The 25,496-nt window shown below is 34.6% G+C and overlaps 1 protein-coding gene across 5 annotated transcripts in view; it reads left to right on the top strand.

Annotated features, from left to right (window-relative positions):
• Nucleotides 1–24,454, top strand: part of LOC111154397 (coiled-coil domain containing 82) — a 31,863-nt gene extending 7,409 nt beyond the window's left edge. For 3 of the 5 annotated variants that reach the window (XM_022513942.1, XM_022513940.1, XM_022513943.1), the window contains exons 4-8: nucleotides 9,856–9,948; nucleotides 11,765–11,889; nucleotides 14,688–14,858; nucleotides 18,446–18,631; nucleotides 23,540–24,454. In XM_022513942.1, coding sequence (XP_022369650.1) covers nucleotides 9,856–9,948; nucleotides 11,765–11,889; nucleotides 14,688–14,858; nucleotides 18,446–18,631; nucleotides 23,540–23,605 — 641 coding nt within the window. In that variant the 3' untranslated portion in view covers nucleotides 23,606–24,454. Of the gene's footprint in view, nucleotides 1–9,855; nucleotides 9,949–11,764; nucleotides 11,890–14,687; nucleotides 14,859–18,445; nucleotides 18,632–19,014; nucleotides 21,946–23,539 lie in introns of those variants that run through there. The other 2 variants (XM_022513945.1, XM_022513944.1) reach the window with 2 other exon arrangements.
• Nucleotides 24,455–25,496: the final 1,042 nt, after the last annotated feature.

Here is a 25,496-nt window from a genome sequence, read left to right on the forward strand (position 1 = left end):
CCTCCCTCCCTTCCTCTTTCTGTTTTTCTTGCTTGCTTGCTTGCTTGCTTCTTTCTCTTTACATAAGTAGGTAAACTCTGCACCCAATGTGGCACTTGAACTCAAAACCCTGAGATCATGAGTCACATGCTTGTGTGCCTGGGTGGCACAGTTGGTTAAGTATCCTGAGTCTTGGTTTCTCAGCTCAGTTAGTGATCTCAGGGTCCTGAGATTGAGCCCTACATTGGGGTCTGCCCTCAGCACAGAGTCCACTTCAGATTCTCTTTCCCTCTTGTTCCTGCTCTCTCTCTCTTTTTCTCTCTAAATAATTAATTTAAAAAAAAATTTTAAAAGTTGCATGCTCTACCAACTGAGCCAGCCAGGTGTCCCTGTCAGTTGTTCTTTCAAGTAAACGTGGCGTCTCGTGATAAATGAGGCTTTGTCAGCTCCCAACTCAGTGTTTCCTCATAGTATGATTGATCATACTATGATGCAACCTAGGTACTTTATGCATATTTCTCATTTCATCTCATTGAATACTAAAAAGATGTATGTTCAAGATTTAATAAAATTAATATTTTTTACTACTTCATCAAGGACATTCTTAGAGAAAGTAGCTTTTTACTGAATATATAACAATGATGACTACAGTGATTACTAGTGGTTCGGTGCCACTGCCATGATTCATGTTATCCAGCTGCCTTACCTATAGTTACTTTTTGTACCAACATTGGAAATGTCAACATGGTAAGAACAGCATGATTATCATAGTGTTACTATTTTGACCTCATAGATCCCCTTGAATGAACTTGGGGACTTATAGGTGTCTACAGACCACAGTTTGAGACCCTGACATTTTGGGGTATCTTAAAATATGTATTATTTTTCTAATCCATATAATTGTGCACAAATTCAAAGATTGTTTTTATGATGTTTTACAACTCTGGTAGAAACAGGCTATTAAGTGAATACATTTTTTTTTTCTTCAAGAATGGATTCTTTCAGTTTTTTAAATGACCGTATTTACTAAAATTATGTGTAACATGGTTCAATGTCAATCTCATGATTTATAATAAAATAGTAGATTAAGGTATGAATTAAATTTCAAGAAATTTATCAGTTATAGAAATGCCAGTGATAAGCATCTATATTTCAAAAGTCAGTGACTACTTTCCTTATTTCATTTGTTTGCCTGCCAATGCCTAGACACAGAAATTTTAGGGAAACTCAATTAGGACATATCCCATCATTCTGGTTATAATATCTAGAATGTGATAGAACATTTTCTCAGTAATACTTACTCATGCCTATTCCTGCTAATTTATGAAAATTAAAGTTCATTACTTCTCTATCCTACATCTCTATGCTTTTGTTTTTTTTTTTTTTAAGGGACAATTTTAGGTTTACTAAAGAGTAGAAAGTACAGAGAGTTCCTACATAATCCCTCTCACACACAGTTTCCCTATAATTAACGTTTTGCATTAGTTTGGTACACATGGTAAGACTGATGAGCCAATATTGATACAGTATTAGCTACAGTTCATATTTTATCTCAGGGCTCACTCTTTGTGTTGTACATTCTGTGGGTTTTGACAAATATATAATGTTCCATCATTACAGTATCATACAGAATAGTTTCACTGTCCTCAGATTCTCCTGTGCTCTACCTATTCATTTCTCCCACCCTCCAGTGAACTCCAGGCAACCACTGATCTTTTTAATGTCTCCACAGTTTGCCCTTGATAGAATGTTTTATAGCTGGAATTACACAGACTAAACTTTTTCACTTATAACATGCATTTAAGTTTCTACCATGTCTAAATGTGGCATGATAGATTATTTCTTTTTATCACTGAATAAAATCTCATTGTATGGATGTACCACAATTTGTTTATTCATTCACCTGCTGAAGGACATGTTGGTTGCTTCCAAATTTCGGCAATTATGAATAAAGCTGCTATAAATATTTGTACGCAGATTTTCTATGGATACAAGTTTTCAACTCATTTGGGTAGATACCAAGGAACTCTGTGCTTGCTTCTACTATTGAGCATCTCTGCCTGAGAGAGAGAAGAATCTCTTTTTATGCAATACATTTTACCTTTTGTGTTTGTAATTGCAACTAATTCTGGCCTTATCCTTACAAGTTGTCTTTTCTCAACTTGTAACCATATTCATGCCTTTACTCCCTTGAGGTGTATGTTTTATTAACCACTGTTCAAAATTGTATCCTTTGTTCCAGTTTCCCATTACCTCTACAAAGCATTGTTGGGCTCCTGCACCATCAATCCAGTGAAATTTTTCTCACTAAAGTTAGTGATTACTTCCTAGTTGCCAAAATGCTTTCCAGTTCTTATTAACGTGGTATTGTTAATGTGCTTTGATCACACAAGAAATTGATCACTCTCCCTTTTAGAAAGTTCTCTTTTTAGCTTCCATGGTACCATCTTGTCTTCCCCTTTATAATACTGCTTTCCTCTTTTTCCACTTGCCATGTAATGTTTCTAAAGGTCATCTTCAAACTCCCTTGTTGTGTTTCAGGCAGTCTCTTCCCCATAACTTTAGCCCAGTTATGGACAAAAATTGCCAAACTTTTATTTCCAGGACAGGTTTTCTCCAAAGCCTAAGTCATAATTTTTCATCTTATTGAACATTTTCATCAGGGTATCTTTCAGACACCTCAGACTCATTATGTGTAAAACTAAATTATTGAGCGTTAACATAAAGGAGTTTTGGGGTGGTGTAGAACTATTGTTTTTTTGTTTGTTTCTTTGGTTTGTTTTGTTGTTGTTGTTGTTGTCATGGTGGTTACAGAACTTATGCATTAGCCCTAGAATTGTACACTAAAAAGAGTGAAATTTATGGTATGTGGAAAAAAAAAAAACTCAATAAAAAGGACCAAATAAATGGGCATTCCCACTTCCAAAAAATAACCTCAATGGTTAATCCACTTCACTTCTCTTTGCATTTCTCACACCATTTAAAGCTGATAATAATGTATTGGATAATATAGAGGAACTCATTGTTAGTTGGATGGATGGGTGATTAAGCTAAATGTATTGGCTAAAGGCTCTTAGATCTATACTTCAAGACAGAGAAATGTTAGATGTGAACAGACTTCTTAAAGCATCAGAGGAAAACAACCCCACACATTTTAGAGTGAGACTGTATGACTTGTTTTTAATACTTATCGATATTTATGCCATTTATGAATATAATAAATACAATTAAGTATAGGCAGTTTCCAGTTCAGCAGGGATTATGTTCTAAAAGTCACTGAGGGTAATTCTTATACTTTAAAAATATATTTTCTCATTAAATTAATAACCTATGTGATGAATAGCAAACATTACACTATTGCTGGGTTAGGCTATAATTAGGCTAATATTCCCAGATTCATTCTCTTCCCAGTCTCTATAAGAACACTGACAACATATGATCATAATTTGGGAGAAACATTTCTAATTCCAAATTCACTTCTCATATGAGAATCAATGAGTGGCCAATTCAATTATACCTTTTTGAAGAGAACAGTTCTACTAATAGGAAGACATTTTATCTCTTACTCATCTGCCATTTGTCTCTGAGAGATGTATCTGTAACACCTCAGAATAGCGTCCTCTTCCACTGTACCTTTGAAGAAGTTGAAGACTATCATGGTCTTTTTTCTTTCTCATAAATCCCTGTATTTCTCTAAATTTATTTTGAGACTGTAGCTCCCTAAGATATGATAAAAAGTAGAGGGATAGACTAGCAGTAGTCCACTGTATTCTAGACCTATAATGTTCACATGCTAATAATATTATGCACAGATAGATAGGATTAACCTCCAGATTTGTGGATACTGAAGATTATATTGTTTTTCCAGTACTCTATCATATGTTCAAAGTGAGAGAGAAGGAAGTATAGACAGAAGAGTACATCTAAGTTTACTAGTGCCTTACTAGATAAATACTTGCTAGCATACTGGAAATTAGACTAAAAGCAAACATTAACTTAGTCTCCACCTAGCAGTTAAAGAGAATAATTCTATCAACATAACACAGAATGTGCCTAACAGTCTTGCAACCATTTACATTAAATATTAAATTCTAGAATTTTCCCTTTTTTGTAGGATGAATAAAAAGTGCCAATGAAATCATATTGTAGCACAAGGGAAAGGTAAGGTAACATTGCCCTGAAGACTTAGGAAGAAAATGCCTGTGAAAACTATTTCGTTAAAGGAAACAGAAGAAAATTATATAAAGCATTTGCTTTACAATCTTTGAAAAGGAAATAGGAAGTTGTAAGGAGAGAACAACTTGAGGGGAAATAGAGCTACCTAAGATAAGGATAAGTTGCTAGAAAAATTATAAAGTCAGAAATGAAATCTATACCAAAAGATATAAACAACAGAATTAACAGTACAGAAAATCTCATCAGTGATACATAGGTTAAACCCAAGAAGTACTTCTAGCATAGAGAAAATGAAAACAGTTCCAAAGGAGAAGATAATACATAAAGGAATAGAAATGATCCTATTTCACAAATTTCAGGGGAGAAAATACAGAACAAATGAAAATCTAAAGGAAGAAAATTCTATAGCTGTAGTGGGAAATGTAAAAGAAGATTTGAATGTGCTAAGAGACATAGCATGTTTTTGGAACATGGGAAAACATGAATTCAGAGGTGTGATAGAAGAAAATATTGTTGAGTTGCTGGACACATGTATTTATGCAAGTTAAGGAGGCTTACATCCTAGTAAGTGAATGAAAATAGATTTGCAAATAGACATGAAGGAAATGCTTTCCTAATTACAAGAATGAAGAAAAAGTTATCTAGCCATCTTTTTTAGAATTACAAAAATGGTTTAATACAGGGGTGCCTGGCTGGCTGGCTCAGTCAGTTAGGCGGCCAACTCTTAATTTTGACTCAGGTCATGATCTCAGGGTTTTGAGATTGAGCCCTGTGTCAGCCTCACGCTCAGCATGGAGTCAGCCTGAGAGTCTCTCTCTCTCTCCCCATGTCCTTCCCCCCATTCACACTTATTCTGTTTCTCTCAAATAAAATCTTTTTTAAAAATGGTTTAATATATTATTTCCATTAATATGTCAAAAGATAAAAAATCATGTCATAATTTTAATAGATTTGATTAAATCTATTTCTATTTCTATCAAAAAGCATTTGATAAAATTCAATGCCCATATCTAGTTTAAAAACAAAAATAACAAGTCTTAAAAGATTAGTAATAGGAGTATTTGTCCATTACATAACAAAGAATATTTAAAACAATATATACTGCTAATGAAGCACTAGAGATACTCACAGGGATGCCTGGGGTAGCTCAGCCAGTTGAGTGTCTGACTCTTGGTTTCAACTCAGGTCATGATCTCAGGGGTCATGGAATCAAGCCCCATGTGAAGCCCTGTGTTGGTCTCTGCACTGAGCAAGGAGTCAGCTTGAAGATGCTTTCCTTCTGCCTCTCCCCCAACTCGTGAACACACTCTCTCCCCCTCACTTTTCTTCTTTCTCTAAAATAAAATTTATTTTTAAAAAGAACAAGACAGGGGCGCCTGGGTGGCTCAGTGGGTTAAGCCTCTGCCTTCAGCTCAGGTCATGATCTCAGGGTCCTGGGATCGAGCCCCGCATTGGGCTCTCTGCTCAGCGGGGAGCCTGCTTCCCCCCTCACCTCTGCCTGCCTCTCTGCCTACTTGTGATCTCTCTGTCAAATAAATAAATAAAATCTTTAAAAAAAAAAAAAAGAACAAGACAAAAATTTTCTACTTTGTTCTAGATGTTTCAAACAATATAATGAAAAAAGTGAAAACTATTAACTATTGAAAAGGAAAAGGCATTATTTGAACATAATACAATTCTATATATATATTATATAGCTGATGTGTATGTACATACACACACACAACCTATAAGTTTCTGACTCATTTAACCAGGGATACAAAGTTAAGAGATAGCGTATGAATAGATTGGGAACAGAAGTTGAGGCATCATACATTTCCATAGTTTTCTTAGTTCTTTTTTTTCCTGTTAAGAGTAGAGAAAGAACCCAATTTCTTGCTCTGTCTCTGCTTTCTTATACTACCTTCATACCTGCATTTCAAAAGAAAGTATACCAACACTCTGTGTGCTTCTAAGAAAATATTTACATTCTCTTGGTTCTTGAAATAAACTTAGCACTAGCGAGACCACATCCTTCTCAGGGTTGGGGGAGAAAGCAGAGTCACTGACCAGGAATTCCCAAACAGTGTCCCCCTCTATTCAGCTCTGTGATGTGCTAGGAAGTTCATTTTCTGCACATATGTAAGAGAATCTGACTATTGGGAATTCGCAAAAGATCTCAGAAAGATGACCAGATTCACAATGAATATGTAAAATAGTTTTCTTTATGCTATCAATAATTATTTAGAAGATAAAATGAAGGACAAGTCCATCTATAGTAGCAAACAAAATAAAGTTCCTAGGCCTAATCTTAGGAAGAAAAGCATGACTTTATAGGTACAAGAATGAACTTTACTGTGAAATAGCAAAGAAAACATGAATGAAAGAGACACTGCATGTTTCTGGAAAGATAAATAGTGCAAGAAATTATTTCTTTGGAAATTAACCTTTTGGGGGTTGGGGGGGGGGCACAGGGAGAGGGAGAGAGAAAATCTTAAACAGTCTCCATGCCCAGCTCAGTTTGATGCTTGGCTCAGTCTCACAACCCTGAGATCACGACTTGAGCTGAAATCAAGAATCCAACACTTAACCAACTGAGTCACCCTGGAGCCTCTGAAATCAACTTTTTGATTCAACTTTGCAAAACAGTGCTAAAGTTCACTTGGGAAAAAATGTATGAGAATAAATAAAATTAGACAACAAACAGTAAATCAGAAGGACTTGCTCCACCAGATATAAAAAGTTATCATAATATTTCTGTAAGTAAAGCAGTGTAGTACTGGCATGAAAATGACAGGTACACATTAAGATCATTAGGGAAAGGTACATTAAGATCATTAAGAAAGTTAAACAGCGCTGAAACAAAATCTTAGCATATATGATAAAAGATGCATGGAAAATAAACAGAATGTCTAAACTACCCTATGACTGAGTATGAGGAAATTGACTACCTTGGAAAAATAAAGTTATGCATAAATACAAATATTATTGATTTTCTCCTGTATTCTTTTGCAATTTTTTTTATGATCATAGAAGAAAAATTTAAATGATATTCCTAGGATGTTTCACAGAAGCTCATCCAATATAGGGATCTGAACACTGAAAAAAGCTCTCGAGGAGGTCTAACCTTTAATTCTGATTCTTCCTCTATCTAGTTGTTCTTAGGTAAGTTCTTTCATCACTGGGTCATTTCTGAAAATTCTAAAATGAGATATTTGAGGGGTTCCTGAATGGCTCGGTCAGTTAAGTATCCGACTCTTGATTTCTGTTCAGGTCATGATCTCAGGGTTGTGAGATCAAGCCCCACATCGGGCTCCATGCTGAGAGTGGAGCTTAAGATTCTCTCTCTCTCCCTCCCACCACCCCTCTCGAAAAATAAAATAAAATAAAAAATAAAATGAAATGAGAGATTTGAATTATTTTCTCCATTTTCCCATCCAAGTCTTAAATTCTATGTTCTGAACTATGTTATCAAACCTAATTACCATGCGGAACAACATCTACTTGGGGGATAGTAGCATGAAATCTGGAGTCACATTGTTTGGGTTCCAGCACTGATTTCAATACTTACTAGCTGTGTGAACTTGGGGAAAATTTTCATCCTCTTTGTATTTATTTTCTTAGCTAAAAATAAACTGAGGGTATTGATAGTACTTCATAGGCTTATATTGAGAAAGAAAGCAATTCATGTAAGTACATGAAACAATGCCTGGCATATACATGCTCAATAAAATATTTTTTTCAATCTGAGATGCCAGGAGCTTAATTCTCCACCACCCATCTATCCACTCAGGCCCACCAAAACTGAGGCCTTCCTGACTCTTTTGAAGGAGATTCTGATAGGCATTGGTAGGAGAGAGATTCTGTGGTTAGGCAAAATTTCTCCAGATGATTCTGATCCTCTGCCTTTTCCTTTTACTCCCAATTCTAAAGAAACACCATCAAGGTCTTTAAAATGGAAAAACAGGGGCACCTGTGTGATTCAGTGGATTAAAGCATCTGCTTTTGGCTCAGGTCATGATCCCAGGGTCCTGAGATCGAGCCCCGCATCGGGCTCTGTGCTCAGCAGGGAAACTGCTTACCCCTCTCTCTGTCTCTGCCTGCCTCTCTGCCTACTTGTGATCTCTGTCTGCCAAATAAATAAAATCTTTTTATAAAATAAAATAAAATAAAATAGAACAACAGTTCCCAAACTCTACAACAGGTGAGTAAGGTTGATCACCAGCACATTCAAAGACTGATAAAATCAGTGTGATAAAAAAATTATATTTCAATTTATTTGATAGTTACACTTAGCAGCACAGGGGATGAATTTCATGTTTTATTCCCCTCAACATGTTTGTTAATATTCCCAGAACATTTTTACCTTAATATAGTTTGGGAAGTGCTAGAGAGTTTACATGCAGTTTAACACTCACAAATTAAATCATGTACCAATACTATATTATATCCAGAGGTTGATGAAAATCTAACCTAATCTAAATTGAATGCTAATTGAAGTATTATTTCATTTTCCAACTACATTCTACTGATGTAAAAAGAAATACTCATAAATGGCTGTGATCAGTTCTTTTGTAATTTACTATTGATCACAGGCACTCTAAAGTCTAAGGGCCATGGAACAAATTGTCTGCTATTGGCTATTGTTATTTAATTTTATTACTGCTTTATTTTGGCCACATTAGTACTATAATAACATGCTTTCTTTAAAAAAAGATTGCATACTAAATATTTTTCCTGAAACTTAGAGTTATACAGCCCTTTTAGTAGAAAATATAAAGAAAAACATTTTATATTAAAATTCATCTTTGTTTTATTTCAGTGAAAGCAACGTCAAAATTCACTCATAAATGCTAACATAGGTCTTATTCTGCTTAAATTTCTCACCAAGCATCATCCATTTTTCCTGAAAAGCTCAGGTTGTCCCTAATATTTTTATAGGTGCCCAGGCCAGAGCAAATGTTCTGTAGTGACAATTTGGATCAAGGAAGAGGTTGTATTTGATAGAGAATATTTCTACAGCCATAGTAAACCTTGACCCAAGAGCAATGGGAAATAGGGACTTTCTCTCTTACTATTGCATGTCCCATCACAACAGATGATTCCATGGATTACAATGAGTTAGTGGGAAGGTAGTCTGATGTATTTGGTATGAGAAAGAGAAGACAGAACTTTTCTAAACTGATATGGCAAATCCTAAATCTGGAGCAGCAGAAAGGGAAATGGAATTTTTATAGCCATTGGGATTCTGGGTAGGGTAGTAATTTCTTGGGCAATTTCATATGTACCATGTTTCAGAGAGAAGGAAAGACAGGAGTTTCAGGTACATATTGAACAATTTACATATAAAAGTATTCTCTCTTGCTCTCTCACTGTAATTAAGTTGATAATTAAACTTAAGTCCACAGGGATGATTTGAGGTTTTTTTTTTTTTTTTTTGCAACGTATCTCTTAATATTTTCTGAATAGTTTTCCCTTTATAAGTTTGGAAACTGAAGATTATTTGAAATAACAACTTCAAATTTTGGATTAGAAGCAAGTAAATCTGGAAAATGGATATTTGCTCAGTGACCAAGACAAGTTACCGAGGCGGCTATAAAATTAGGATAATGAAGTGAATTCTCCTACTCATAGTATTAATTTCTTAGAGAAAGGAACCCATTTTATTCAGGGAATTGTTTTATCTACTATATTCTAATATGTATTTAAAATTAATTTCAGATTCTTTTAGTGACCACTATACTCACTTTGAAAGAGTTGTGAAGGCTCTTCTGATCAATGCTTTAGATGAATCTTTTCTGGGAACATTGTATGGTAAGTTAATACAAATGGAACAATTAGAGTTTTTTTTTTCTTTTTCCAATTTTTTAACACCCTACTAATGTAATATAAGATAAGATATATACTTAAGCAAAACCAAGAGACCCATTTTAAGGCCCTCTAATTTTTCCCCCTAGGATCAGCTACACTAGAAGCCCATTCACATCAAAAACTTTTTACTGTTTATTATTTATGATATGTGGAAAGTACAAAAGAAATATGTCATGTTCCCCTGCCTTTAGAGAGTATACAGTGAATATCAGGATATAGGACATAGACTGAAAACAGCAGAGTAGTTCAATAGCCTTGTGTTATCCCAGACTCTCTAAGCTCATTGAATTTCACCAACAGTTATACGCTGTTTTATGCTTTTGTGCCTTTGCTCATGCTGTTCCCTCTTTAAAATGAATGTAAAATTGTTTTCACTGTGAAAGCTACCATGACCCACTCAAGTAATATTTTTACACCCTCATTTGTGCTCTCAGTGTCCTGGTGGTACTGCTGTATATACACTTTGCATACTGCATTGAAAATATATTTTTGCCTTCCTCCCTCCTAAGAGTACAAGAAGAACCATACCTTAGATATACACTTATCTCTTGCATCTAGCACCGAATCTGGAAGTTAATAAAGACTGAAAATATGTTGTATTGAATATCTACCTAATTGCCTAAGTGAGATTTCGTTCATATTTTATTGAACAAGTATTTATTGAGTGCCTAAGGGCATTTATTTGAGGACTGGGGATATGCAATGACTATGACATGCAAGATACCTGCCCTCATGTTGCTTAAAGTCTAGTGGAAGAGACAGACCATGAATGAGTAAACAAATATATAACATAATTTTAACTAGTGATTAGTTCTTGGGAAAAAAAAAAAAACAATGGTAGGTTAAGGAGACCCAAGTGTTATAAAGATAAGGAAGGTATCTGTTAGATTGGTCAAAGAAGGTCTCTCAAGAGGTGACTTTTAAATGAATGAATCAGGGGAAAAGTAATGCATAGATTTATCTGAGAACACAGTAACTGCAAAGACACTTAGGTAAAAGTAAGTTTGGTGCGATAGATGAATGCTAAAGAAGTGGAGTATATATCCAAGGGAATACTACCCAGCCATAAAAAAGAATGAAATCTTGCCATTTGCAACAACATGGATGGATCAACAGGGTATAATTCTAAGTGAAGTCAATCAGAGAAAGACACATACTGTCTGATCTTACTTGCATGTGGAATTTAAGAAACAAAACAAATGAACAAAGGAAAAAGAAACAAACAAACAGACTCTTAACTATAGAGAGCAAACAGGTGGTTACCAGTGAGGAAGTTGGTGGGTAGATAAGTGAAACAGGTGGAGGGAATTAAAAGGTACACTTACTGTAATGTGCACTGATTAGTGCGTAGAACTGTTGAATTACTATTTTGTACACTTGAAACTAATATAACACTATATGTTAATTTTACTGGAATTAAAAGAAAATAAGTTTGATGTATTTAAGGAACAAGTAGAAGGTCTCTATGGTTTTTTTTCTTTCCCTAGTGCTCTGATGGAATGTTTTTTTCTTCATAAATTTCAAATGCCTCTAACCAATTAACCAAGTATCTTTCTAAAACTATGGGAAGAAATCCTTATGTATTTAATTACTTAAATATTTCCTAATAATGTTTCTCAACCTTGGCACTATTGTATTTAAGGCTGGATAATTCATTGGTGTGATGTTTTAGATAGATAGATAGATGATAGATAGATAGATATTTCCAAAGGGCTAAGTGATTATTTGTTGTTGTCATTGTTGTTGTTCCCCTGAACAGATGGTACCAGACAAAAATCGTATGCACAAGATATGTTGACATCTCTCCATTATTTGGATAACCGCTTTGTTCAGCCTCGTCTAGAGAGTTTAGCTTCTAGAAGTCGTTGGAAAGAGCAATATAAGGTATATGGTTTAAATTGGTTTTACATTTCCGGCTGAGGGGGTTGGGAGTGGCAGACCTATCAGGATTTAAATATCCAGTTATTAAACTGAATATTGACTGAACACTAACTGAATAATCTTCTAAATTATTGGCATTTTTCTTTGTTAAATAATCAGCTTGTTTCTCACCTTTTCTAAAGGCTGCTATTGTTTTAATTATTATAGTACTTATTATATGTATCTGGTAGTTAGGTAGTTCTAAATAATGAATAACTTTAGAACATCTCCAGAGCTTAGCCCATCTATTAAAGTGAAGTTTTTCTCACAGAATATTAATTATTGTTTCAGAAAAGAGTTCCACTGCTAAAGAAGTTTGAGAAACAGTGGGTTTAACTTAAGCTTAACTGAAGGACTTTTCAAGGAACATTAATATGTGAATTATACTCTAAATCTTCAAGAGGGTGATGTAGAATGCAATACTTTCCAAATTTGTATTTTCCTTTGAGGCTGCTTTTCATGAGCTACCTTTTATCACCTCCTAGAATAATGGATTTCCATAATATAATTTGGGAAACAGTGGCCTAGGTTGTCTTTGACATCCTTCTTGACTTTAAGGTTTTGTAATTATTTGTAATTAGGATTTTATAATTTTACCAATTTCAAGAAAGCATCTTTTTAATATAAATTATTATATTCCATGTTATCTCATAGATTTTTATTTTATGATCTCCAATAGTAGAGGCTATCTGATATAATTTTTAAGGGTTTTTTCCTTAATCTCCCTACTTCTAATATTCTATCTTCTAATGATTCACAAGAGGGGGAAAAAATGCAAGGTAACAAAAGTTCAAGTTCCTAACAGTCCTTCTAGCACTTAAATCATTAGCTGATCTACCTCATTTATGTCAGGAGATTTGGCTCATCCAAGGCCTATTCAGTCTTGAGTTACCTGATAAATTAGCCACAGATGGTTTAGGTTTAAGGGACAGTTATGGGGTTACAGAAATAGAAGACTTCAGTTTGGAGGATGGCTGAGTTTAGGGTCACCATATATATCTTTTTGACTTTGCATGGGTTTTTAACCTTTCTAAACTCTGGTCGCTTCCTCAGATACAAAAAATATTTGCCTGCTTTAAAGGAAATATTTACTTATCTGGAAGGTAAAATACATAGCACAGTTCTTAGAACATGGTTATACCATATAGTATTTTATATACCATATAGTATTTTCTTTAATAGAAAAAAAGCACATATTTATTGATCACTTAACTTTTCCAGGTAATTTTCGTGCAATGCAAAGTATCTTATTTGATCTTCAGAGTAACCCCATGAGGAAGGCACTAATCTTTCCTTTGTTTTAGAGTTGAGAAAACTATGACTCTGAACACAAGGTTACACAGCTAGTCATTATCTAGGCCAATATTTAAACCTAGAAATCATAAGGTCGTAGTATTTCTATGACTCCAAAGCCCATGCCACTCTGCTATATTATGCTTAATTCTACCCTGGTATACTATGCTGAATTTGGATTACCTGATCCTGATAAAGTAACTGCAAGATACAAGAAAATATTAGCTTAAAAATTTAGAGACATGGGAAATTCAATATGATCTTGGTCAGAAGTAGCTAAGTTATGCTGCAAAAAATAAGTTATGTGACAGATCAGCAATGAAAATCTTAACAGCTTAACCCAACAAAGCTTATTTTTCAGTTATATTTTATGTCGGTGTAAATCTGCAAGTGTTCTACATATTGTAGTCATTCACAGAGCTAAGCTGATAGAGATTTCATCTTGGATGTGCTTCCTTACGTACCACAGAAACGAGAAGGGAAAGTGGTTTAGTCACCTAGTCACTCTGAATGTCATCCTTTAAGTGACATGTGTCACAAACTGCCATGAAATATGAGAAATAGTAGAAGTGGACAAAATGCAATGAAGTTGTGAATCATACAGTGTTAAAAAGGAGACTATTGGTATAGTGAATATTTAATTACTATCAGGCCGATAGAGAATACCAATGTGGATTAGTAACCCTGCTAATGCTCACTGTATACAGTTCAAATATTACAGTAAAACCTAATTTACACTACTGACAGTAGTATCTAGCACAAGCCTAGAGTGTGAGCAAAAATATACAACCAGAAGTAATTGCACAGCTTGATAAAGCTTATTTATGAATGCCAAATATTTTCTCAGTTTGCTTACTCATAGCTAATTCAGCTATTAGACTATCTGTATCAGTGCTGGCCACCTAGCAGTCCTAGTTCCAGCTTGCTGATTTTCATAGGCCTTTTAGTAAGTAGCCATAAGACCATCAAATCATTTCTGAAATATTTTGTGGGAAATAGGATATAATTTACACTGTAGAGAATGAATGTGATCTGGTTTTTCTCAGTTTTTGACTAAGCTAAATGAATTCCATCTTTTCATTACAGTATCCTGAATTTTTACAGCTCTTTTTTTCTGTTTTTAACTATAATATCTCATTTATGCTAATTAGAGAGAGGGAAGAGAAATAAAATCTGTGAAGAACACTACTTAATAGTAACTCAAAAGTAGGAAACTAATTTTTTTTCTAGTCTGGTTTCTTGTCATTGAGCAACCTAAATTATCTTTTTATTTAAAAATATCTTGTCAAATATCTACTGTGTGCTCTGTGTTAAAGTAAGACATAACAGTGTGTTTTGCTCTTATGTCTTACCCCATTACTGTGATTCCAAATATGGGTTTTAATTTGGCTAGGTTCTTTTTATGTTTTACTTTGTTGTGGTCTTTTCCAGTCTTGGAAAGCTTCATTATGTTTTTCAATTTTTTCCAGGAGCGGGTGGAAAATTATTCTAATGTAAGTATCCATTCGAAGAATCCTGAAAACTGTTCCTGCCAGGCCTGTGGATTGCATCGCCATTGCAAATACTCGGTGCATTTATCAGGAAAGTTGTACAACACCAGGACTATGGAAACAGATGACTTCATGTCACATGATAAACAGGTATTTTTCCCTCTCATTTTAGTTTTCAGTATTTAGAAATTTTCAATACCTAGCTTGCACAAATAACCCTGTTATTTTTACAAATGGAGAAAGCACTAAGAGAAGTGAAAAGAGTACAAGGAAAGGTATACTTTTTGAATGAGAAAAATATGTCTAGCATAGGTCTATGGCAAATGCACTCCTAATTCAGATCCTAAACTTTGTGTAAGAACACATCACCCAACCTGTGGGGAGGGGGAAAGGGTGCAGGGTGAGAATGAAAAGAAATATAACCGGGGCAAGGGAAACAAAAGTCCCCTTTGTGTCCAAAGGAGAATTTAACCCAAGTGGAAAATTTTATGACAGATAATCTACCAAATTGACAGTCCCCCGTAAATTATTGAAGATGCCTGTCATCTTAATATGAGAATAGAAAGAAAACAATATTTTAGCCTAGAATATATCAGAAGTGTGTCAAATCTAGATAATTGACAAATACTTAAGGTGCTATTAATTTTTAATGAAAAAACAAAACTGAAGAAAATATTGGAAAATTTGAAGAAAAGTATTTGATAAAGCAGTATAGTATGAAGAGAGAAGTGCAGGTGTAGTCTATTTTTTAATCTTTATAAAAGTATTGCATTTATAAATGCAAAAATATTAATATTGAGCACTTCCTCTGGTGAGTGTGTATATCCATGAAGGGTGTGTGTGTTTGGGGCGGGGGGTTGGCTCTTAGAGTTGCCTCTAAATACTGCCAATCAGTTATTAAGCTATAAATAGATTATTAATCTAAATCCTTCTACTACATTGGGTAGTATGATTCCTTAGTACTAGTGGCAATAATTGACCAGATCCCTCTAAACAATCTGCAAGAATCACTTAGAAAGTTTACATGGGGATAATAAATTAAAAAATAGTTTTTAATGCATCATTTGGCAAGTTACTATAAAAATACATTTCTTTTTTCAACATAGTTAATATGCAAATCTCCACATTGTTTAAAAACTGATCTATGATTTTTTTATGAGGTAAGACACATAGACCCCTAATAAAAGTGATTTAGTACTTTAAGGATCATGTTCTATTGTATAAGCCAAAAATAGTGCTGTACATTCACTGTCTTTGATGTCTACAGCTAATCCTGGAAAGGGAAGTGAGTTAAAAAACCATTTCTGGAGTTCTGATATTCCTGTGAAAGGGTAAAGATTCTGTATAAAATAGTTATTCAAATATCTAAAAAATAAAAGCAAAGAACATTAATATACTAGTCACACAATGGAAAAACATCAAAGTTAATAAATATATTAGAAAATGATTATTCTCCACCTAAAGGTATACAATTAAAACCTACCTTAAAATGCAAGCTGATAGCTCTCAAAGTAACAAAGTATTTTAAATCAAATGATAAAATGCAGTTCTGTCATGGCTGCATTGAAACTAGCAGTTTCATGGATAGTAAGATTCCTAGAGATAAAAAGATTGGGATACATCTTCTTAGAATACTAGGTAACTACATATAGCCGGAATCATAAAACTATACATATTCAGTGCTGGTAAGTTTATGCTAGGCAAAGTAATGCGATAAAAGCAGATGACACAATCATGAAGTTCATTGAAGCATTTACCCTTTCTGTGAACACTTACTAAAAATGGTTTAGGCTTTTAAAATGTATCACATTTTGGGGAAAAATACTATGAGAGTATTCTAAAGGTAATCTTAGGTTTATTGATCTTCATTAGTCTAAATAGCTCCAAGAAGGTAGGAATTAGAAATGGAAAGAAGTAAACTATAATGTTAAATATTTTCAGTGGGTATTCTTGTTTTGTACAGGTAAACAAAAATTTAAATAAGGATTTTTAAATACCTCTCCTTCCTTCTTGCCCCAACTTAAAAATTTTATACAGATAAATTCCTCAGTTTTGTGGAAATAGAAAATACAGTGTGGTGGAAATTTTTTAAAACTATCTTATTCTTTACTGTACTTTATCCAGAACAACCATAGGAGACTTCTCCCACACAATCTACTTTGATGACAGAAATGGAGAGACAGAGGGTACCCCTAGTGGCCACTGCAACTATTGTGGTACCTTTTTCACTCAAAGTAAAAACAGAGGTATTGACAAGGGAATTGTTAGAGTTGATATAACTGGTCTGATGATGATGTTTAAATGGGAAGTTTATTAGGAGTAAACACGCAATGTACAATGATACCTGATTATTTCTAATCATCTGAAAAACAGAAAGGTTTTCATAGAACTTGAACAGAAATGTGAACATCATTTTCTTCAACTTTTGAGGATTTTTAAGAAAGATTATAAGCTGTCCCCAATACCATCTTTACAAGATGATGCATCAAACCTTACTGTTCCTGATCATATGTAACTTTTATTCAGTTTTTCTAATACAGTCCTCATTTTATTACTGTTTTTTTTGCCCATATACTCAGATTATTTATTGAACTCATCACCTCTGTGAACCCTTGCTGTGTGGCTTCAGAAAAGCAATACAGTTCTTTGCAGATTGTCACAGTACAAGTTACATAGATCAAAGCTGTAACTATACCACTTGTACTAAACTAATGAAAGCATAATCCATAAGTTAATTTAGGCACAGAGACAAATACATAATTTAACAAGGAGTTTGTCTATTTCCTCAGGTTACTCCATGAGAAGAAGATTGATCAAGTAATAATGTGTTTAGTTGTAATGTTTACTTTTCAGTTTTCCTATTTTAGTTATTAGTGTGTATAACAGAGTACATTCTGAAAGAGGAATGTTCTGGTTGGTTGATTTCACAAGAAAAGTATTCTTAATCATAAAATCCTGGAAGTCCATATAAATATAGAAATTAAAATTCTCCTAGTTTGCTAACAATAAAGTATTAATGTGTTATAATCGTATCAGAGTAACTAAGGAAACAAATATGACTTAAACACAAAGTTACCTTTTAATTGACAGAATTTTTTGGAAAAAATTATTTAGTGAAAAACTGCCAATATTGAGTATAACCATATACTTACAACTCTTATAACCATAAGAGTTTATTTCCATTTTACATGTTACTTCTAAGCTAGAAAAATATCATAATCCAGGCGTTTTTAACTCAGTAACTATGTACATACAATTGCTTGAATGCTTTTCTTGCTTTCAGGTATCCCCATCCTTCTGTGTTAAAAGCCATTTTTCTCCTCCTTCCAAACTTGGGTAGCTGTCTCCTGAAGACTCAGTTCAAGCATCACCTACTCAACAACTCTTCTCATCTCTGAATTGGTTAATTGTCCTTCCTCTCTACCTTGATAGCATCTCTTGCCCAGCATTTGACACATTGTTCTGTAATAATTTGTTTTTCTCCCAACACTGTAAGCTCCCCTAATACAAGTAGTACATCTTTACAGTGCTTAGCCCAGTACTTGAAACATAACAGATGCTCAGTTTTTTTTATCTAAGTTATATAATGAGAGAAGGTAAAAGAACTATTGTATAAACATTTTAAAAATTAATAATGCATTATTAGATTTTGCTAATATACAGCAAGAAAGGCTATATAATCATTACTATATTTTTTACTTCATTTGTCAGATAATAATGTTTATTCTTTGATTTAGGTGTTTACTGTTGGCAGAATTTGTGCTGAGCGTACCAGAATTTATCATAAACTGAAACATTTTAAGTTCAAACTGTACCAGGAATGTTGCTCCATTGCAAAGACAGAAGAAGTTGAAGACGAGCAGGTTAAAGAAACAGTGGAAAGAATTTTCAGTCAGTCAAAGGATAGTGGCTGGATTAAGGAGGTAAGGTGAATATAAAAGAATCATCTCCTTCATAGATTCTGGAGCCTAATTATGATCAGCGAAAGGATACAAATGACTAGAAGACATTAAATTTTAAAAGAGAATCTCTCCTTCCGCCCCCAACCCCGTCTTTGTATTTTCTCTTCTTCCACCCATTCCTTTCATGCTTATCATTGTCCAACCCTGAACAAGTGCCCTGATGTTCTAAGCATTCCTTCAGCTCATCAGATAAATTGAAATCAGCAATAATACCATTCTGTAATGAAGGGCCTCTGTCCTTTCACTTTTATATAAGTGGTATTCCTTACATATATATTTAGTCCCCTTATTTTCTTTGACGAAGTGTAGGACTCACCTCTGCTTGTCTGCTTCCTATTCTTTAGAACAGTTCTTGTGACCCGAGAGTGAAGAAGCACCTGGTGCCAATCTGAGGAAAGGATCTCGGCTGCCAGTTCTAATACCACCCACATCCTCTTCTTGAGGACATGGGCTGAGCAGTGAGCACTGTAACTGAAGATCAAGGGGAATGCAGAGGTTTCAGGCCACGGCACTGATTTTGATTCCCCCAAATCCTGTTGATCACTAAATTTGATATCAGGGATAAAGTGGGGGTTTTGAAGAGTGCACTGGATTCCCGAAGATCTGCTGGCAGCTCATAAGCTCTGGTCTGCTCACAGAGCTTTTAGAATTGCTTATGGTACTTGGAAAGAATGCTAATATGATTGCAATCTTCTAAAACAAGTCTAGTTACGTGAATGTATGAGAGAAAACATATAGTAGATTTGCAGGCAACTCAGATCAACAGTATATTTAATCTTAAAAAAAAAAAAAAGGCTGACTTAAGATCTGTTGCCTGGGTTATTTTTATCATAGGGAATTTGTAAAAGAGGAAGATAAAAAAGAAGAAAGCTTAGTGAATAAACTTATAAGCAAAGGGAAAGAAAAAGAGAACAAACAACAGGAACTTGTCAGGACATGTCATGTTCCGCAGAGGTCTCCCAGTCTGGACAGTGACATCAGAACTGGTTTCCCTCTGACAATTATCCTCCTACCACAAACCCCACCTGGTGATCTCTCTGCATCTCCCCCACCCAATCTGGACCTTTCTGTAGTCTTTCTCTCATTTTACTCTCCTCAGCTTTTTATATTTTACTTTGCTTCGACTTCTCTCCCAGTGCTTTCCTCCCTGTGCTTTTCTATTTGCTTTAGGGGGGAATCATTACTTATCCAGTAAGTCCCATCTTCATTTTCCATGATGACGTGAAATTCTTAGCTGCTTTTATTGGTGCATTTAAGGGTTGCCAACCCTCTAGTGGAGGTGAAAAACCTACTGGGACACCATTTTTTAAAGAATTGTGTACTAGGTATAGAAAAATCACTGTGCACATACTGTACATATTATGTAATAATAGTATATATTAAGATGAACATCAAACTTCTTGCAGAGAAAAACTAAAAACACTACTAGATCATGTACCTTAGAGAACGATTAACAGGGTTTCTAACAGCAGGGACCTGGAATAAGAAAAAAATATTCTTAGGAAGAGAAAAGTCAAGTGTTCTATTAAACTTCAAGAACAACACACAGCATTGGGCAGTTATTTCAAGTTCATGCATGTTTAGGACAATGTGCACATTTTTTTCCACATGTAATACCAAAGAGCTTCATTTTCTTTTTGGGATCCTTCCTGCTTTAAAAATACTTGTCTATGGATTTTCTCAAAAGATGTCCTAGAGACCAAAGTTTAGAGCCACTGTAAACCCACATGCAGCTTTCTGTGCTGTGATTAAAATTCAGAATTTATCAAGTGCTCTGACATTTCACAGCATCACTCCGCCTGCCCCTCAGTGTGAGTGTCCTTGTGTGACACCATTGCATGTGCTTGTGACACACATCTTCTTCTTTGGCTGTAGGCTCATGGTCATAGCTACCCTAACCCTTCTGAATGCCAGGGCTCAGTGCTGCTCCAGTGGCGCCATCTGTGGCCCTTTTTCCTCTTACTTCCTTATTATTATGTCAACCTATTATTTTACCTCATACAAACTATCTGGTCCTGGCTTTCCTCCTAGTTTGTTTTATACACCTTGCTTTTCCCCTTACCTGCTTCTCCCTCCTCCAAGTGTTTCTCTTCCATTGTCTCAGGATATCTCAGCATTTCTTCCCAAAGACCTGCCAACTGGACTGACTTCATTCTTTCTGTTCCTTCTCCTAACAGTTGAGCTAGGATGATCTGTTTTTAACTTAGGATGATGTTAAAGGGTAGGAGCTACTTGAGTGTAAGGAAGGAAAGAGTGATAAGAAAATTAAAGTAAAACCAAAACCTATAATAAATGTAATAAAAATAATTGTTTCATTCTAAATCAGACTGGAAGAACATGCTATCATATGCCACTGACAAAATTTTAACAGGTGTTCTTATTAAGAAGAAAGTGAATGTGATGATGGGATTTCCAGAAAAGTTGAAGATAGGGTTATTGGGATGGGGTGGTGAATATGTGAACACCAGGAAGTGGAGAAAGTAGGTCAATAAAAGTATCAAGTCTCAGTTTTACAATTGTATGTAAATTTTAAATGTATTACATAAAGATTGTTACATAAGAAAGAATTTTAAATAATGATTTGATATCCCATCCCTTCCTGAAACTCCTTATGCGGGCTCTTCTTCTTTCCCCCTTTAAAACTTCTTTCTTTTTTTTTTTCTTTCGTTTCTTAAACTGATGTTTCTCAAATTGTGGCTTTAACTACCTATGTCAGAATCACCTAGAAGTTTGTGGAAATTGTGTAGTTCCTAGCCTCATGACAGTCCTATTGAATGAGAATCCTTGGGTTAAACACCCAATATTTAACAAATTAGGTGATTCTTAAACAAATTGAAGATTGAGGGCCACTGCTTAAAGGCACATTGTCACTCAAGGTTCCCTTCTCAGTCTCTATATAGCTCTCTGCCTTGACAAACCCATTCCTTTCTTCATGTCTAACTGCTGTTTCTGAACAGAAGACCCCAAACTCCTTCTTTTATGTTCTGACCTCTTTTCTCACACTCATTTCCACAGTTCCAACTGTTTTAATCAGTAGGTCCATGCTGGCATTCGAAGGGGTTAACAGAATAAGATCGAAACTCTCCAGATTTTCAGTAAAAAAGAATGATGGAACCAGAATCTTTAGGTGGAGAGAATAACCAGGAAATACGGACTGCCTTCTGAGTTTCACTTTTCCTTTGAAGAGCTTTCTTTTTTCTTACTAAAGCTGACCCCACCTCACCCCCCTTTAAATCTCAGAAATAGCATACTATAATGGTTAAAAGCATGGATTTAAATATTTTCTAGGAGTAGAATTTGGAAGCAAGTTACTTTATTTCTCTAAGTTTTCTCTTCAGTAAAATGGAATTAAAACAATAATAGAGTTTTGATTGGGAAATTAAGTGATCAACACATTTTAAGCATTTAATACTGGACCTAGTGATTAGTAAGTGATCAGTTAATGTTAACTGTTATTAGTAATAAAAGCGAGGAGATGTTTCCTTCCTTTTCTTAGTATAGCTGGGATAGATTATAATTTTCCAAAAAAAAAATTTAATAAGAGAAAAAAGAAAGCATAAAAAAAGTCAAGCTTTTAAGGTCTAGGTTTCTAATTCTAGAGTACTTTACTTCTATCTAGTAGAACCTAAGTTCTTGGTCAAAAGAATCCCTAAGTAATCCAAAGGTTATTTCCCCTCCTGTTCTTTTCTTCATTCTTTCCAGAGAATGTGATCCCATCAGAGATCTTTGAGGAGAAAAAATTTCATGGCCCTGCCTAGAAGGAAAACACACTCCTCCTATACTTTTCCATAGGTTCCTATTACCACAAAAGTCAGGGTCATCAGGATCTCTCTTCTTCACTGGGAATGGAACAGAGTTCACAAGTAGAGAAACCATTAGGTCAGTTAATCTCCTCAACTGAAGTCAGCAGTTTGAACTTTCCAAATCATCTGTGGAATTTCCAAATCATCCTGACTCTTCTCTTACCTTGTCCTACCCTGGTCTTGACTCTTCATCTTCATTGGTCGTCACTTGAATTTGGAATCTCATTACCTAACTTATTACAATAGATTCATAACTAAATGCCAAACTATTCTAGAATGATGTTTTACCATTTTTCTTAAAATGCACCCCAGATCATGTCAATCTCTGCCTTAACACTTTAGCAGTTTCACATTGCCTGTCACATTATTGCTAAACTCCTTCACCTAGCATTTTATACTTTTTATTCTGTAACTACAACCTCTTTGGTTCAGTCTCATCTCTCTCCATTTCCCCCCAAACCCCTCAAATTATAGTCAAACCCCATACTTTCTTGCCTTTTTACTGTTGTTTGGACTGTTGCCCTTCTCCCACCAAATCTTTGCCAACCAAATCCTTTCTTCCATGACAGTTTAAGTGCTACTCTTTCCTGATCACCTCAACTAACCATGGCTATTCTTCTGAACCTCCATACAGTGTCTATATAGTTCTTTAAGGCACTTGTTATTGGTGTATTACCACTGAACTCTGGCCTCCTTAGGGACAGGGAAAGAAATTTTTTTGGTACCTAGACAGTCATCAGAAAGTATTCAATATATGTTTTATGTTCAACAAATTTTTGTTGAATAAGTTATTGAAGTTCTTATACTTCTATAAATATGATAATAGGAAAATTATATTTTATAAAAATATTATGAGATTAATAATAATGTTCAGCTTGATTTCTTTCCAATACTTTATGAGTTAGAAATGCTTATTTGAAATTGTGTCCCTGTTTATAAGATTTTTGTTCATGATTATCCTGAAAAGAGAAGTGAATGTGTTCCTGTTTGTGTCTATAGATTGAAAAGGCCTACCTTATCTTCTTTGCTTTGAGTAAAATAACTAGCTTTTTTATTATATACACAGAAATATGGTCAACTTCAAGAATATCTAAATTGGGCGGATTACTTTCAAGATGAGAAGTTTGACTGAATTGTAACACATTTCCTTCAGAGAAGATTTATATAAATTCCTGTAAATGTGAAGATCATGGGTCTTGTTTCTCTGTATCATGTGGCATATTTGTATATTTTGTGTGTATTTTCATGGCAAATATCTTGTTTAAAACATATATTCATCTTAATTTCCATGAAACGGCACTCTACAGTCAAATAAAAGTTTTATCTGCTGTACATAAAAACATTAGCCTAATAATTTTTAAGTAAGAGTATTTTAAAGTTATAAAACAATGCCTTTATAACAGATGATTATCAAGCAAATGAGCTGTTCATGTCCTGTCAGCTTAGTAGACAAATATTGTATTTTAAAAATGAATTCAGACTAACATCTATTTGTAGTTATTATTGAATCCCTACCCAGATGTTTTTATTATCCTTTCACAGTATTAAATGATCTGCACTGATATATTCTTTACTGCTGTCATTATCTAAATCAGTGGGCCATGGAAGAAATGTAATGTTTCATTCAGTTCAATCCCCTCATGTCAGAAGGAAGACTGTAGTTTACCCACTCTAAAGAGGAGTGCTTTTCTCCTTTTCTAAGGAGTCTTTCAACCCTCATATTCAGGATTAATTTCATGATATGTATTTTCATGCTTCATAATGTTCTTTCTATTTTTATTCAATTTGTCTACATTTAATGATTAAGATGTATTTTATTTATTTTTATACATAACCCTTCCCATATATATATTTATGTTAGGATCTGAAGACCTCAGACAAATTCAGCCAAAAATAGCTTAAAAGCGTACTTTGGCATTTGCGTTGCTTTGCACATCTAAATTTTCTCATAATATAATAAAGTGAAATGATATCCTGGTGACCAAATGGACCCTGTCTATTCTGTATCTTTAATTCTTAAAGGTAATATCATAGTAGGATCTATTTTTTGGTGCAATTTTAGATACTTGTTTCTGACCTCAAGTGTTGACTGAACCTGGCTTCAGTTGTTAGGCGGTTCATGCATGGAGTTCAGTGTATGTGCATATATAAAGAGCTACACTTCATTAAGTCCTTACATAGAGATTACTTAGTATTTGCTTCAATTTTCTGAAATTATCCCTATTCCTACTGTAAGCAAAACATGTGGAAAAAGCTCACAAAGTGCTGAGAATACGGATGCTGATGTTTCATGTGAGGAGTACATACCTTTTTGAAAAGTGTGAAATAGAAATTTCAGTCACATATCTCTATTCTTATTTCTCTGGCATATGGAAATAATCCCTAACTAAAATGAAGCCATAGTTGAGAGCTGAAGATGAAGTGACAGTGCCCAAAAAGAAGCAAGGCAGAACTCTGCAGGAAAAGTAATAGTCAAGTTGGAAAGGTGAAGGATCATGAATGACTTGTAGAAAGGAAGGCCACGGAAAATGAAAGTGAATGATCTGTAAAGTATCTCTAATGCCCCCAGGAGCATCACTTCTCAGATGCACGCGACACTGCAGACAAGCCCGAGAATGCTGAAGAGTGAGATTGCCTTCCACCTGGAGAGTTTTTTAAATTAATTTATGTATTGTTTTAAATATCATGCATTTAATTTGTAAAAATTAAGGCACTAATGATTAGAGGGACTTAATGATGGCAGCTGACCCAGTTCCTAGGCCAGGCATCTTGCTGGCATGAAGCATTTTTCCCACTGGAACAGCATTCTGACTGTTGATCAGGAAATGTAAAAGTAGTTTTGCTGATGTCTGCGGTTACTGCAACCAAGCAAACTTCATAAGTGGGTGTTTGAAAACTACAAGAGGCTTTTTAGGTATACGGTAACACCGAAAGAATGGCAGAGAGACAAGCTGTTAGGAAATGGAAATGAGCCTGGATTGGGGGGCCAAAAGCAAGTAGTCCATAATAAAATTGAAATGTTG

The sequence above is a fragment of the Enhydra lutris genome, unplaced genomic scaffold, assembly GCF_002288905.1.
Source record: "Enhydra lutris kenyoni isolate GAN:26980312 unplaced genomic scaffold, ASM228890v2 scaffoldscaffold37, whole genome shotgun sequence".
Taxonomy (NCBI): domain Eukaryota; kingdom Metazoa; phylum Chordata; class Mammalia; order Carnivora; family Mustelidae; genus Enhydra; species Enhydra lutris.